Source organism: Microtus oregoni, unplaced genomic scaffold (genome assembly GCF_018167655.1).
Source record: "Microtus oregoni isolate MIOR12 unplaced genomic scaffold, Mior012 000005F_ref0000423, whole genome shotgun sequence".
Classification (NCBI taxonomy): Eukaryota; Metazoa; Chordata; class Mammalia; order Rodentia; family Cricetidae; genus Microtus; species Microtus oregoni.
Window position 1 is genome coordinate 13,862,130 of NW_024543064.1, and position 14,708 is coordinate 13,876,837.

The window sequence follows — 14,708 nt, forward strand, 5'->3', positions numbered from 1 at the left end:
TTATACATTTATGAAAACCCAGAATCCCACCACACAAAAAGAGGCCTACGGAGAGTAGGAGATAGCTCGATTGGGCCAACACTGGCTATGCAAGAATGAGGACCTGAATAAAGATCCCCAACGCACATGGAAACCTGGTACACAGTGCATGTCTGTAACCCCAAAACTAGGGAAGATGGAGACAGAAAGATCCTGGGAGTTCACTGGCCTTGTTTATGCAAACAAGGAGTTCTGGGTTTACTGGGAGATGATATCTCAAAAAATATACAAAAAGATAGCGGAAGACACACTTGATTATTATAACCTCAAGCCCCTAAAGACATAGGCTCAGATGAGCACACCCGTGTGCACACACAGGAACATACTCATACAACCCCCAAACACACACACATAGAACTATGGATTAGTTCACATGTGTGGCGATATTTATTTGTGATCTAGAAAATAAGGCTTGCTTGGAAATCAGCCACTAGTTAGCGATAAAGGCCAGGCAGTGGTGGTGCACAACTTTAATCCCAGCACTCGGGAGGCAAAGGCAGATGGATCTCTGTGAGTTCAAGGCTTCACTGGGCTACGCAAGATTGATCTAGTCTGAAAGAGAAACAGAGCCAGGCAATGCTGGCTCATACCTTTAATCCCAGTACTTGGGAGGTGGACAGAGGAAGGGATATGGCTGGGCGGAGAGAAGAATATAAGGTGGGAAGAGACAGGAGCTCAATGCAGTTAGTCTGAGCATTCAGTCTGAGGACTTGTACAGACAGGATACCCCATTCAGTGTGAGGATTTTGTAAAGGTAAGAACAAGGGGCTGGCTGCTCTGCTTCTCTGATCTTTCAGCTCTCGGCCCCTAATATCTGACTCTGGGTTTTTATTATTAAGACCGATTAGAATTCGTGCTACACACCTATGTCAGTAGTGGCTTACTGGTGACAACAAATGGATGGATTATCAGTAGGGTACCATGAGTCTCAAAGGAAGCGTGTGAAAATCGTGTAGTGCCTGCTCATTCCAAACACCTTTAAAAGAAAATCTAAGGCCAGGCGTGCCAGTGCACATTATTTCCAGCACTCAGGAGACACACATACACATAAACAATAAATGAATAAATCTAAATTTTTGAGGGGACAAAAGAAAGATAGGGGACTGGAGAAATGGTTTAATGGTTAAAAGCACTGGCTGCTCCTCCAGAGAACTCAGGTTCAATACCCAGCACCCATGGGTTGCTCATAATTGCCTGTAACTCCAGTTCTAGGAGATCCATGCACCAGATATGAACATGGTGCAGAGAGGAAACCCTGCCTGGGAAAACCAATAAATAAGTAAATAAATAAGTAAGCAGAGAGCAAAAAAGGAAGGCACCTGACACTGACTGGCCTCTACAATGTGCTCACCAACAGCAAGTGCACAGGAATGAACACACACTCACACCACCAGCTGTCAGGCTCCACTTCTGAGGGAACCTGATTAACAGTAGGAAAGGGGCTGTATGAAAACACAAAGAACACTCTTCATCTACACAGGCACCAGCTTTCCCAAGAAGCCATCCTCAAATCAATCTCACAGCAAGACTCAGCCTCTCCTTGATCTGTACCCTTGCATTCTGCCTTATGTTATTCCACTTAGCCCTCTGTTCTCCAATGCTCCTTGTGAGCTGAGTTCCAGCCCTTGAACCCATTTTAAAAAGCCAGGCATAAGTGGGGCATGCTTGTAATCTCAGCACTGAGGAGGTCAACAGGTGGCTCCCAGAGACTTGATGAACAGCCTATTTGGTGAGCTCTCAGTCAGTAAGAGACCCTGTCTCAGATCTCCTGAGTAAATTGGGAGCATGGGAACCTTGGCGGAGGATTGAAGAGGGGAGGGGAAAGGAGGGGAGAGAAGGGAGGGAAGCAGAGAAAAATGTAGAGCTCAATAAATATCAATTAAAAAAATGTTTAAAGCCGGGCGGTGGTGGCGCACGCCTTTAATCCCAGCACTCGGGAGGCAGAGGCAGGCGGATCTCTGTGAGTTCGAGGCCAGCCTGGTCTACAAAGGGAGTTCCAGGACAGGCTCCAAAGCTACAGAGAAACCCTGTCTCAAAAAACAAAAAAGAAAAATTAAAAAAAAAAAAAAAAAGTTTAAAAAAAAAAAGAGACCCTGTCTCAAAAAAGAAGGTGGAAATAAATAAATAAATTTTAAAAAAACAAAAAAGAAGGTAGACAGCTACTAAAGAACAACACCCAAAGTTGACCTCTGGTCTCCACATGCACTCACACATATGTGCACAGACACACACACCTGTACATACACACGTTCACACACACACACAAATTGAGGCCAGCAGTTAAACAGCAGGGTCACTTCAATGCCCGTAACGGTTTCCCTTGGCCTTACATGTGATATTAGATAGTCTCAGAAGTAATGATGCCAAGGAAGGAGAATGGAGTTCTCAAGGTTTTTATGACTTTCTCGAATCAAACCCATGTTTGACTAAAGAAAATTATAGCAGACATAACTTCTTACCCGCATACAGACAGCTGAGGCTGAGAACTGTCACATCTTGCAGACGTGAAGGATTGAGGGGTTCCAACACAGGTAGAGAAAGGGTATCCAAGGCCATGGTTACATCAATCACTAGTGAGTGAAAACTGGAACATTACAGAAGAGGATCAGCAACAGTCCTAGGACCACTTGCTTCTATAGTCTAATAAAGAAAACCAGCACGGGTAAAGACTAATCAGCTCTATCCCTTGGGATTAGAATGAAGTACAAGGTCAAGGAGCAACTTACCCATTGCGAACAGCAGTGGCATCAGCTACTGTTGCAGGCATGATGAAGAAGGAATTGGCTACCACTGCATCCTGGAACCGATTGATGTAGCGCAGGAAATATGGCAGGTTCAGGCACACTCGGAGCAGCTTCTCTGAGCCACCTGGATTAACAAAAAGACACACTGTCCAATGGGCCTCTGTCTGAAGCCTGGTCCTTCTCCACATGGAAGAAGCACAGGCAAGATATTTGGGTAAGCATATAGATCAGCTTTCTAACAGCAGACAGGCTCCTACCAAGCTCTTGAAGGCTAGCCACATTCTGAGCTATGAACACGTTCTTGGTCTTGACAGCAGAGGCTTGATCTGTGGATGGCTGCTCATCATTTTCTCCTTCCACCTGAAGAGAAACACAGGCCCTAGCATGACCACTTGCCTGCTGCCAGGCACCATGCTGGGTACAACAAGGCAGCTTCTTGGAAATGCTTGGACATTCAGCTACAAGTGAGAAACTGCTGACCCAGGAGAAAATACAAGCGAAGTTGAGACATAAACAGCTCATGAACTGTATGTTTTCACCAGAGTGGGAGCCTTGTGAGGAAATCTGCACATGTTTCTGTGGCATTCACACTGAGGAAAGCACGAGAGAATGACCCACAAATGGTCCAAACCACACAAAGGAAGATGGGAGGCAAATCATTTGGTATGATTTGTTTTGTATATTCTTCCACCAAAGCCCGTCACTTAACGGTGGGAATATAGTCTAAGAAATGCCTCATTGCATGATTCTGTCATTGGACAAGTACCTGAGTAAACTTACACAAACCAAGATGTCTACAAGGTCACCAGACAATAAAGTTTTATGGCTCTATCATCACCTGTATGCTCCCTTCCTGATCAAAATGGTATACTGTATCTTGTTTTGTTTTCAAGATAGGGTTTCTCTGTGCAGCCCTGGATGTCCTGGAACTTGTTCTGTAGACCAGACTGACCTCAAACTCAGAGAACCCCCTACCTCTGCCTCCCAAGTGCTGGGATTAAAGGGGTATGCCACCACCCACTGACTTTTTTTTAGGGGGGAGAGGGAGAATGGGGCTATATTTTTAAATAAAATATAATCTTTTCTCAGTTCTATCATCTTAACATATTCCATGAAAATGAGGATATTTGGGTAAAGAACTCACCAGAGCCTGTGGACTAATGGGAGGAGATGGTACGGTTCTAGGGTTAAAAACTGAGGTGAGCTGGTTCAAAAAATTCATCTGTACCTCCTTCTGCCTTAGCTCAGGGCTTACTGGAGACGCCAGCTCTTTCTGATCTTCCACTACAAAATTCAGAAACGAAAAGGGGGGGGGGGGAAGATGAGGAGAATGCCAACAAAAAGCAACAGTGGCCACAGAGGGGGTCATGTAAGTAGGGGTGTCAGACACACACCATCTGAAAGCGTCTTCACTGTTTGTGGAAGCTTGGCGGACTTCATCATTGCTGTGAAGGTGATAATTTCCGTTCTGTCTAGTCGGCTACAGCCAGTGCACAGGCCTTTGATCAGCAGAATCAAGTGTTTCTGAAAACAAAACATATCCACACGTCTTTTAGACGGTTCTGTACTTTGGGGAGTCTAACTAGTGCGGGGTCTGAGTTAGGTGCACACAAATAATTGCCGTGTGAAGGGCTGGGAATGTACCACAGTCCCGGGGGGCCCCAGAAGGGGGAGGAGAGAAAAAAACATAACTTCAGTGAAAAATACACAGGCAGAGATCTCAAACTGAGGTCACTGAGAGTTAATCAGTTTGCAAATGTCTTACTCTCACAGACTGCATAACTGTTTTCTGTTTTCAACTACAGCTGTGGCTAACTTTTGTAAAAACAGAAGGCCTTAAAACAAACTTAGATTCCTTATGAGTCTCAATTATCCACAACAGGCTAGCTTGATGCCTCCATTCCTGCATGGTAACAATCAGCCATAGCCAGAGTGTGGTAAGGCCTGGTCCCTTTTCTTCCAAGCCTGCCAACTTGTCAAACAGCACACCCTTTTCACTGCTACCTGCTTACACATACAGAAACTTTCCATCCTTGGGAGACTCTAGCCTGTCTACAGCTAGCAGGATATAGCATATTCATTTCCACTCCTGTGTTTGCAGCATAGACTGCTGGCAAGCTGCAAGAGACACAGTATGGCCCACAAACAACTATCTGATCAACCTCAGAAAAGGTTTACCCACCTTAGTCTGACACCATTCATCCAGTTCCCATACTTACAGCTGGTTTTAAAATAAGGGCCACAGCACTTGGGAGGCAGAGGCAGGCGGATCTCTGTGTGTTCGAGACCAGCCTGGTCTACAAGAGCTAGCTCCAGGACAGGCTCCAAAACCACAGAGAAACCCTGTCTCGAAAAACCAAAAAACCAAAAAAATAAATAAATAAATAAATAAAATAAGGGCCACAAATGGACCCTCTCCTCTCACCTGGGACACAGCACATGCCTCATCCGGGTTCTCCAGACGAAGGAGAGAAAACTCAATGAGGACTTTACAGGCCGCTGCCACCGACTGAAGCTGGTTCCGGGGAACTGAGAAAGCAAAAACAGTCACTTAATTGGCAACAGGTCAGCCTCACATGCAACACAGCAGCAGAACAAGCACTGAGCTCACAGGATCTGCATTCTTAGCAGCAATCTCCCCAGATGACAAAAGCTAACTAGTATTTAGTAGATATTAAGATGACTTTAACAGGAAACACACCACACTTCCTGCACTTCAAATGTATCAGCTCATCTAATACTTAGGCCGCTTTGTAAGGGAAATACCATCCCAGCATATTTTTAGGCTTATTTATTTTGTTTTGGAGTGTTTTGCCTGTACATATGTATATGCATCATGTACATGCCTAGCGTCCGTGGAGGTCAGAAAATGGTGTCAAACCCACCCTGGAACTGAAGTTAGGTATGATTGTGAGCTACCACATGGATGCTGGTAACTAAACCTGGACCTCTGCAAGGGCAGTAATTGCAAATAAGGAACAAAGGTCAAATCTCTTCCCATACCAAAGAACACAAGAGATTCATGTTCACACAAAATCCAGGGAGCAGAAGCCTCCTGGGGCACTAACCCAGTCATGCCTACCAGCATTGCCCTCAATAAATCAGTCCGCTAGCAGGTACGTGTATATATGAGTTTAACAATGCTGTGACTCCAGGCCAGTTCAAGGCCAGCTTGGGCTGCCTGGTGAGCTCTAAGCCAGCCTGGGCCATAAGTCTCATCAATGAATACAGAAAGGAATGGGGGAGGGGCTAACAGGGCCCCAGTCCCATCTGAAGGATTACTGATAAATGATGGAGAGTCATTTTTTTCTTTAGGGGTGTGGCCTCTGGCAGGCTCCAGTGAATGGATCCACACCTGTGTGCATCCAGGCAGCACTAATATTATATATAAGAAGAGGCTGGAGAGACAGCTTAGCAGTGAACAATTGTGGTGCTCTTACAGAGGACCCAAGTTTGATTCCCAACACTCCTAACAGGCAGCTCACAAACATCTGTAACTCCAATTGCAGGGGTTCCAACGCCCTCTTCTGACCTTCAAGAACAACTGCACTCATGTGCACATCCCCACAGAAGGACGTGCACTCATACACATAATTAAAAATAAAAATAAACCTAAAAAAAATAAAATAAACAGTGAAAGCAAGCACAGAATAACATAAAATGGAAATGGCAGGAAACTTTTTTTTTTTTAAAGTTCTTTTGATTAAGAAGAAAAATGGGCCTGGCTTCATGGCTATGAGGCAGGTGACAAAGCCAGCACTTTTCCAGATCCTGTGGCAGGCCCAGGAAAGGTCTCTGCACTCCCTCCTGGGGTAGGAAAGTGGGAAGATCAACAGCTGCTCCCATTCACAGCTGAACAGTCTGGGAGTTGCTCAAACAAAACTTCATTAGCTAAGCGTTCAAGGAGAGACTACCCCCCCCACCCCCACCCCACCAGCCCTCACCGGGTAACAGGGCAGGCATACTCACTGAGGCTACAGACTGTGGTGATGTAGTGTGTGGACAGTGCGACAAAGGATGAGTAGAATGGCTCATACTGCTTCTCGTGGTGCAGGATTTCTGACTCACTGCAAGGAAGACAACGTCACCAACAATCCATAACCATCATGTGCCCCACATCCCTCTAAGAATTGCCTTATTCTGTCCTTTCAGCAACCTACTTGGTAGGAAGTAAAGGAAATGGCTACTTATTCCTATATTCAATGTGTGGGCTGGGGATGGTGCTGGGACACAAGGCCTCAGCACCATAAAAACAAACAATAAAAAAGCTTAGAGAATAACTGTAATTATACTGTTTAAGAAATCAGACTTAGTAAGAAGAGGCTAATGAAGAAAAAATATTTTATTTTTCTTTTTTTCTTTTTTTGAAACATGGTTTCTCTGTACATCCCTGGCTGCCCTGGAACTCACTCTGTAGACCAGACTGGCCTCACAGAGAGCCACCTGCCTCTGCCTCCCCAAGTGCTGGGATTAAATGTATGTGTCACTATCACCTGGCAAGAAACAATTTATCAATTCAGAAATTGTTTAAAAAGGGGGGGGGGGGTGGAGCAGGGCGTGACAGCGCCCATCTTTAATCCCAGCATCAGGAAACAGAGGCAAGCAGATTTCTGTGAGCACGAGGCCAGTCTGATCTATATAGCAAGCTCTAGACCAGTCACGTCCACATAGTGAAACCCTGTCTCAGAAATAAAGTTAAAAGGAAGCTGGAGATGTGACTCAGTAGAAGAACGTATGGGGCCTTGTGTTCCATCCCCAACACTCCCCACAAGCACACACAAAACAGAAGTAAGGAGACACAAGTGAAAATATAACAGAAGGGCCGGGCGATGGTGGCGCACGCCTTTAATCCCAGCACTCGGGAGGCAGAGGCAGGCGGATCTCTGTGAGTTCGAGACCAGCCTGGTCTACAGAGCTAGTTCCAGGACAGGCTCCAAAGCCACAGTGAAACCCTGTCTCGAAAACCCAAATATAAATATATATATATATATATATTTGTATATAAATAAATATATATATATATGTATGTATGTATATCAGAAGGCTGAGGCTATGGCAATAGCAAAATCCTGACCCCTAGCATTATCAGACATACACACACAGCCCAAATTACATTACCAATTTATTCTATATTACCCATTAGAAAACACCTTAATTGTTGACGACCAAAAGAGGGCAGGCTAGGGCACTCACAATATTAGTAACAGAAGCAGATGAAAGTAATCCATTCTGAAGACCAACTACAACACAGAGCGCAGGGACTTGGAAGAAAAAAAATCAACAGCTCACAGCAAGAAGTCCCCTAAAGCCAACACCCACTTCACGGAGGCTAACACTAGATGGCAACAGAATAGCTTGTCCCTTTTTTTTTTTTTAATATTTATTATGTATACAATATTCTGTCTGTATGCCTGGAGGCCAGAAGAGGGCGCCAGACCTCTTTACAGATGGTTGAGAAGCCACCATGTGGTTGCTGGGAATTGAACTCAGGACCTTTGGAAGAGCAGGCAATGCTCTTAACCACTGAGCCATCTCTCGAGCCCTAGCTTGTCCCTTTTTAAGCCTCATCACTGCATTTAGCTCAGGAATTGTCCTCTTCTGCGAATATATGGAGCCCAACGCACTCTAAAGGCTGGATACATTTAAGTCACTTTATCAAATGAGAAGCTAAGGCACAAACCATGAACTAAGGCAGGCAAAGAAAAGAACAAAATGTATCTTATTAGATGCAAAGAGCAGAGAGATGGTTAAATCGTTTCCTCAGTGAATTAATCCCTAGCAAAAAGTATCCACCCAGCAAGAGAAATGTAAACAGAGTTGATCCATTCACCAACACGCTTATCTTCCTGCCAAATGAATACAAGAGCTGAAACGCCAGGTCTGTGTTTGGAAAGTGCCAACGTCAGTGACGGATCACTTCAAAACACTCTCTGGAGTCTGGCACTGCGAGTGCTTTGCTGTCTGAGGATTAAATCAGCGTGTAGCAAAGATTAGACCCTCATTAGAAGAGTAGTCCTGGAGCACCTGGGTGCGCCCGGGCCTTCCTGACCATAGAGTCACACTCCTGTTTATCATGGTAGGTAAAGACAAGGGAAACAGAAAGCTAGCTCCAAGTAGCACTCCTCCCTCTCTAAGGCTCCGCACTACACCCTTCCATTCACCAACACACTTGAGTTCTCTTGTCTACCTTCCGGCTTCTTCTTCTTTTTTCTTTTTTCAGTTTTTTTGAGACAAGGTTTCTCTGTAGCTTTGGTGCCTGTCCTGAACTAGCTCTTGTTGACCAGGCTGGCAGAGATCCGACTGCCTCTGCCTCCAGTGTGCTGGGATTAAAAGCATGCATGTGCCACCACCGCCCAGCCCTTCTGGCTTCTTGAGTGTTCCTACTCTCAATTCCATGTAGTCTGCTGACTCACTGTCCTTTGCTGTTAGTTTGAAAAGTTCAGATCTGTTTACCTCCACTCTTTTCAGCTAACAAGTTTACCAAGTCTTAGAGAAAAACTACCCACTCCAAGGATGAACTTATTCTGCACGTTCATTCCCATTCTGGTAATAAAATAAAGTTATTAACAGATAAACACACATGCACCCACTGAAATAAGTACACTTATTTAGATGCCTGGCTCAGTCAGAGGTGTGGAGTTAGAGCTGGTGAGTGGTTGTTGCTCCTGTCCCCTCTTTGGTTTTTATCTAATAATGCAGTGGTTCTTAACCTTCCTAATGCTGCAACCCTTTGATACAGTTCCTCATGCTGTGGTGACCCCCAACCATAAAGTTGTTTTTTTGTTGCTACCTTATTACTGTAATTTTTCTACTGTTATGAATCATAATTTACATATCTATGTCTTCTGACGGTCGTAGGCAACCCCTCTGAAAGGGTCCTTTGATAACCCAAAGGGTCGCAACCCATGGGCTGAGGACCACTGGTCTAAATTATCCCTGGCTGGCATGGAACTCAATAAATATCTGAGAATGAATGACACCCAATGTCTGTTCCTTCTGCCTCCACTTCCCAGGTGCTGGAATTACAGGCATGTGCCAAGTATATGTTGCCAGGCAGAAAACAAGTCTGATTTGAGTACTGCTGGGGATTTGAACCCAGGGCTACGTGGATGTTCTTAACTGAGTTACATACATTCCCAGCTCTGTGTGTGTGTGTCTGTGTCTGTCTGTCTGTCTTACCCCAGGGCCATACAGATGCCACTATGATATATCAGAAATTCAACCCCCTCCCTTACAAATATACAGCAACCTTACTCCAATAATGCAACAAATATGTATTTTAGGGAGGAAGATAGGTATTGGTAAAGAAAAAGATGGTACTATATTCAGCTCCACTTACAATTTGTTTATGGTAGACTAGCAAGACAGCTCAGTGGTTAAGGGCACTTGCTACAAAAAGCCTGGCAACCTGAGTCTGATCCCAGGAATCCACATACAAGTTGTCCTCTGACTTCCAAATGTGTGCCAGAGCACAAGTGCCACATACATACATGCACACACAATAATTTTTTAAATAAAAATAATATGCTTAGGGTAGCTAGGGATAAGGTCGGGAATAAGACCTTTTAAAAAGGCTAGAAAGAAAAAATAGGTATAATTCTCCTATCTCTTGCTTTTGGAGAAATGTCACCAAATAACAATTTGTTGTCACCCATTCGCCCAGAAAACCTATAAACACAGAGATCCCAGCAGATGCTAAAACCAGAGAAGAGGAACAAAGGGCAGAAGAGTCAGTGGGAGGGAGAGCAAGGAAACCGAGCACAGACATCACAAGGAAAGTGGTGAGCCTTGAAGGCATGTCAGCTTTCTTGAAGCACCCACCACTAACAAACTTTGCAATGTGCCCACTGCACCTATATTGTTAGACAAAGACGATGAGGGTTTCCTATCCTAGTCAGTGGAAAGAAAAGAACAGAAGGCAGCCAAGACAGCAAGACAGAGACTATATCTGATGTTATAAAAAAAAAAAAAAGGAAGAACTAGCTAGCATCTGGAAATATCTAGCTTATTTTAGAAAGAGTAGGGGATCTGAGGAGGGACATAACAAAAGACTAGGGTTCCCTCCACTTTCCCCTTAGATAACACACTGTAAGTCTATTTCATAGACTGTGAAAGTGCAACAACTCCCTACCCCTTAGCAACTTCAACTTCTGCACACAAAATCCATTGAGTTATTTCTTTCACATTACTTCAGGGTGCGCACACAAACACACACATACACAAGTGCATTCACTAGTGTACACACAGGCAGATAGATACACATATAGCTATTCATTTAACCCAAGAACTGTGAGTTTTCTGACCAATTTTTCTCCCGTGCTTGACAGGCAAGTGGTGACTGTGCCAATGAGACACCAGGACTACCCTCCAAGCACACTCTTTTGGTGATGGGTTCTCCCTCCTGTGGCTCAACTGTCAACTATGTCACACTAGCACATAAAGACAAAAGACACCAGTCAGTGCAGCACTGTCTCTCTCCAAGACTTCCAGGAAGGATCTGCACTACCTGATAGAGTGTTCTAACAGCCTCCCTGCCCCAGGTAGCAGCTCTGTTCTAAATTCCAAGAAATACCTGGAAGACAAAATTTTTTTTCAAGATGCTTATCATGAAAGAAGCCAGAGACACTGGGGGGGGGGTGTTTTTTTAAATCTATGTATACTCAATATCAGCTATGCTCCCAACCATGTCTGATAGAGTTCTGAAAGAAATGCTCTTGGCCACAGAACACAGAGGGCTGCACTCAACACTTAAGAGATTTTCAGTCTGTACTAAAAGACCTGCAGGCTATGGACAATAGAAGCCACCTGCACTCAACTAAATAAACTCAGACATCACTTTCTTTCAAAGATCTAAGGACACTTTTGAGGGTACCCATTATAGTTCGTCCATGTTAATCTACTGCCCTTTGTTTCACAGCATCATCTTAACATCAAGCAATTTGATCACACAGTTAATATCAGACCCTAAGAGTTTTCAATGTATTCTGCCCTCAAAAGGTCAATTCCAATTATAAAGCTTAACTTGAGACAAGAGGTAAAATGGAGACATTGAGAGGAATCTCTCAGGGCCAATATCAGCCCTAGCAGCTCCACAAGAGGCAATCAAAGAGGGAACGGCTGCCAGACAGGGAATAAGGACTGCAGTAACGAAGCCAGAACATCGAAAAAGGATGCAGAGGCCAGCACACTGCCACAGAAAAACAGGGGGTCCCTGGAGGCAAGGGAGAAAGGAGACCAGCTGTAACCATGGGAGAAACAAGGCAAGTGCAGAAGACGAACAGTTGTCCCACAAGCACAACAGCAGACTTGGCCCCTAAACCTACGACAGCCAGAAACAATGCCCACCCCAGCAGAAACCTGGGCTGAACTATACTCAGTGGCCTAACGCCCTAGGCAACAAATGGTTCCACATTCCTGAGTCCCCTACTGCATTTTTCTGGAAAGAAAACATTTGAGAAATTGGTTAACAGGGTATAATTAGTGTGCTCTAAGACAGAAGTCAGCAAACTCGGGCCCAGGTAGTTGCCCAGGTGAGTGGATTTATTATCTTTTAATGTCTGGATGTGATGTGTACATTTAAGGCCCGTAAGAAGTTAAACACATCACATTTGGTCAAAATTGGATAATATCACACATGGCTGCCTTCGTCTAAGATGGCAGAAGTGAACTGCCCACACAGCCCACAGACCTGCAGTTAACACCTGAGCCTTCAGCAAAGGCCACTGATTGTGCTCTACCCTCAACACAACTCTGTTTTACAGCGTAAGGAACTTATGAGGTTTAACTCTTTTTGTACGATCTAATTTCTCCCAAGAAGACAGAACAGGACTTCAAACTTCACTAAGCTATAAAAACCAGAACATGGAATTCAAAACTCCTGACTTCCAATAAAACTCAGTATTACTAAATACACAGCACTTTTCCTAACACCATAAAGAGGTTTCTTCATGTCTACAAACACAGTTCCTGGTTCTCTCAGATGATGAAGAATGTAGAAGGGTAACTTGCACTTAGCCAAGTTCAAATCTAGTTCCGTGTTTGGATTGAACAGGTTGCAAGGGGCTGCTCTAAGTTTAAAAGGCAAGGACCACACATATGGGATATACATGAATGCCAACAAATGGCATTGCAAACTCAGTTCACACCCATAAATACAAAAGAAAATCCTCTAACAGGAAGTGAACATTGTTGATTGTATGTGGTAGGTATGATTCAGGAAAATAGTGGTGATTTAAACACTTAAGACAGTAAAATAGGAGTCTGCATGGTTGGCTGGAGATGGGGAAGAATGTCTAGCATCCAAATCTGGAAACCTGAGTTCAATCCCTGGAAACCAAGATGGAAGAAGAGAATCAACTCCTAAAACTTGTCCTGTGGTCTCCATTAGCACACACACATAAAAATAATTCGATTAAATTATAAGATAGTAGGTTGGCGGTAGAGAGATGGCCCAGTGGTTAAGAGCACTTCCTGTTCTTCCAGGACCCAAGCTCAGGGCCCAGCACCAGCGTCAGGTGGCTCATAACTGCCCATAACGCCATCTCCAGGGAATCTGGAGACCTCTTCTTGCCTTCAATGGCATCCACATACACAGGATATACACGTACACATAGATTTAAAAAAAAAGAAAGAAAAAAGAAAGACCGGTAAAATAAAAAGAGGCTACATAATTTGAGAGTAATACTTTTTGGTACTTGTTTACAACTTCATAACATTATTAAACATAGTTAAGTAGGAAAATCTACCTGTTAAATCTTAAGCTAGCAGACTCAATCACTGTTTTATTATAAATTGTTAAGGAACCTTCATCCAAAGCATCATCATTACTGTGACAATTCTGACAATTACTGTGATAATTAATGTGTCAAACCATGAGCCTCTCTTGAGTAACACACAGCGGTTTCTAACTTTCCAAATAACATTTAGATATACTCTGTTGACCAACAAGCTAAAATGACCCGCTTAGCAATTTCAGGGAGTTACCGCGCAAGGTTTGGTTAGGAAAGGAAAACGAAAGTAAGCAAACGGGCTTTAAAAGCCTTAGTCTACTATTAAACTCATCAAAGAAAAGGCAAATACTAAGATCGCCCCCTTGCCATGAAGAAATACGACTCCTGCAATCCGACGATCTGTATAAAAAGGTAACAGCACATAACAGCAAGACAACGAGCAGTCCCATAAGAGAATGAACGTATTTTATTGAGAAAGAGAAGGACTCGGCTCTCTGACACACGCAGTCAGTGTAAAAGTACGAGAGATGCAAAGTAAAACTAAAGTATTCAGTGGTAACTAGAGGCTTCAGTCAAAGAAACAGCACGTGCCCCCCAGTGATCAGAGCACCAAAGAAAGACCGTTATTAAACTATGTGGTAGATCTCCAAAGTAAATCTCGGGCTCCGCTGGCAGGAGAAATGCAAACTCATCCACGCCCTGACCTTAACACAGAGGGGCAGCCCGGGAGACACCCGCCAAGAAGCACCTTGCACCTCAAAAACCAGTTCGCAAATGCTGGAGGCCACGCCCTCCAGCAAGGGCAGCCATAAAACTTTTGCTCTGGAGGGGAAATCGAGTCAGGAATGGTTTATGCTAGCCACGGGAGGAAACCTGGGAGCTCGTGTCTTCAGCGCCCGGCAGCCCCGAATGCGTGGGGTGGATTCCCGGCGGGAGGCTGCGGGGCAGCGGGGACTCACGACCCAGCAGGTTCTCCCCTCCCCCCTACCGCGCTGCCCGTCGGCGCCGCCGCCCGGTACCTCTCGATGACTGAGGCCACCAGCTGCGACAACTCCTTCATCTCAAAGGCGGAGTAGGACGCGGACAGTAGGGGCCGCACCGCCACCTCCCAGCCCGGGGTCGTGTCCTGCCCGGTCGCCGGGGCTCCGGGCACTGGAGCCGCTGCCGCCGCCTCGTCGCCGCCGCTCGTCGCCAT

The 14,708-nt window shown here is 44.8% G+C and overlaps 1 protein-coding gene across 2 annotated transcripts in view; it reads right to left on the bottom strand.

Annotated features, from left to right (window-relative positions):
- Nucleotides 1-14,708, bottom strand: part of Ubr4 (ubiquitin protein ligase E3 component n-recognin 4) — a 114,209-nt gene extending 99,501 nt beyond the window's left edge. For both annotated transcript variants that reach the window (XM_041652997.1, XM_041652996.1), the window contains exons 1-8: nt 14,533-14,708; nt 6,753-6,850; nt 5,209-5,312; nt 4,178-4,307; nt 3,928-4,067; nt 3,041-3,143; nt 2,766-2,907; nt 2,499-2,623 (exon numbers count right to left, since the gene is read on the bottom strand). In XM_041652997.1, coding sequence (XP_041508931.1) covers nt 2,499-2,623; nt 2,766-2,907; nt 3,041-3,143; nt 3,928-4,067; nt 4,178-4,307; nt 5,209-5,312; nt 6,753-6,850; nt 14,533-14,708 — 1,018 coding nt within the window. The remainder of the gene's footprint in view (nt 1-2,498; nt 2,624-2,765; nt 2,908-3,040; nt 3,144-3,927; nt 4,068-4,177; nt 4,308-5,208; nt 5,313-6,752; nt 6,851-14,532) is intronic.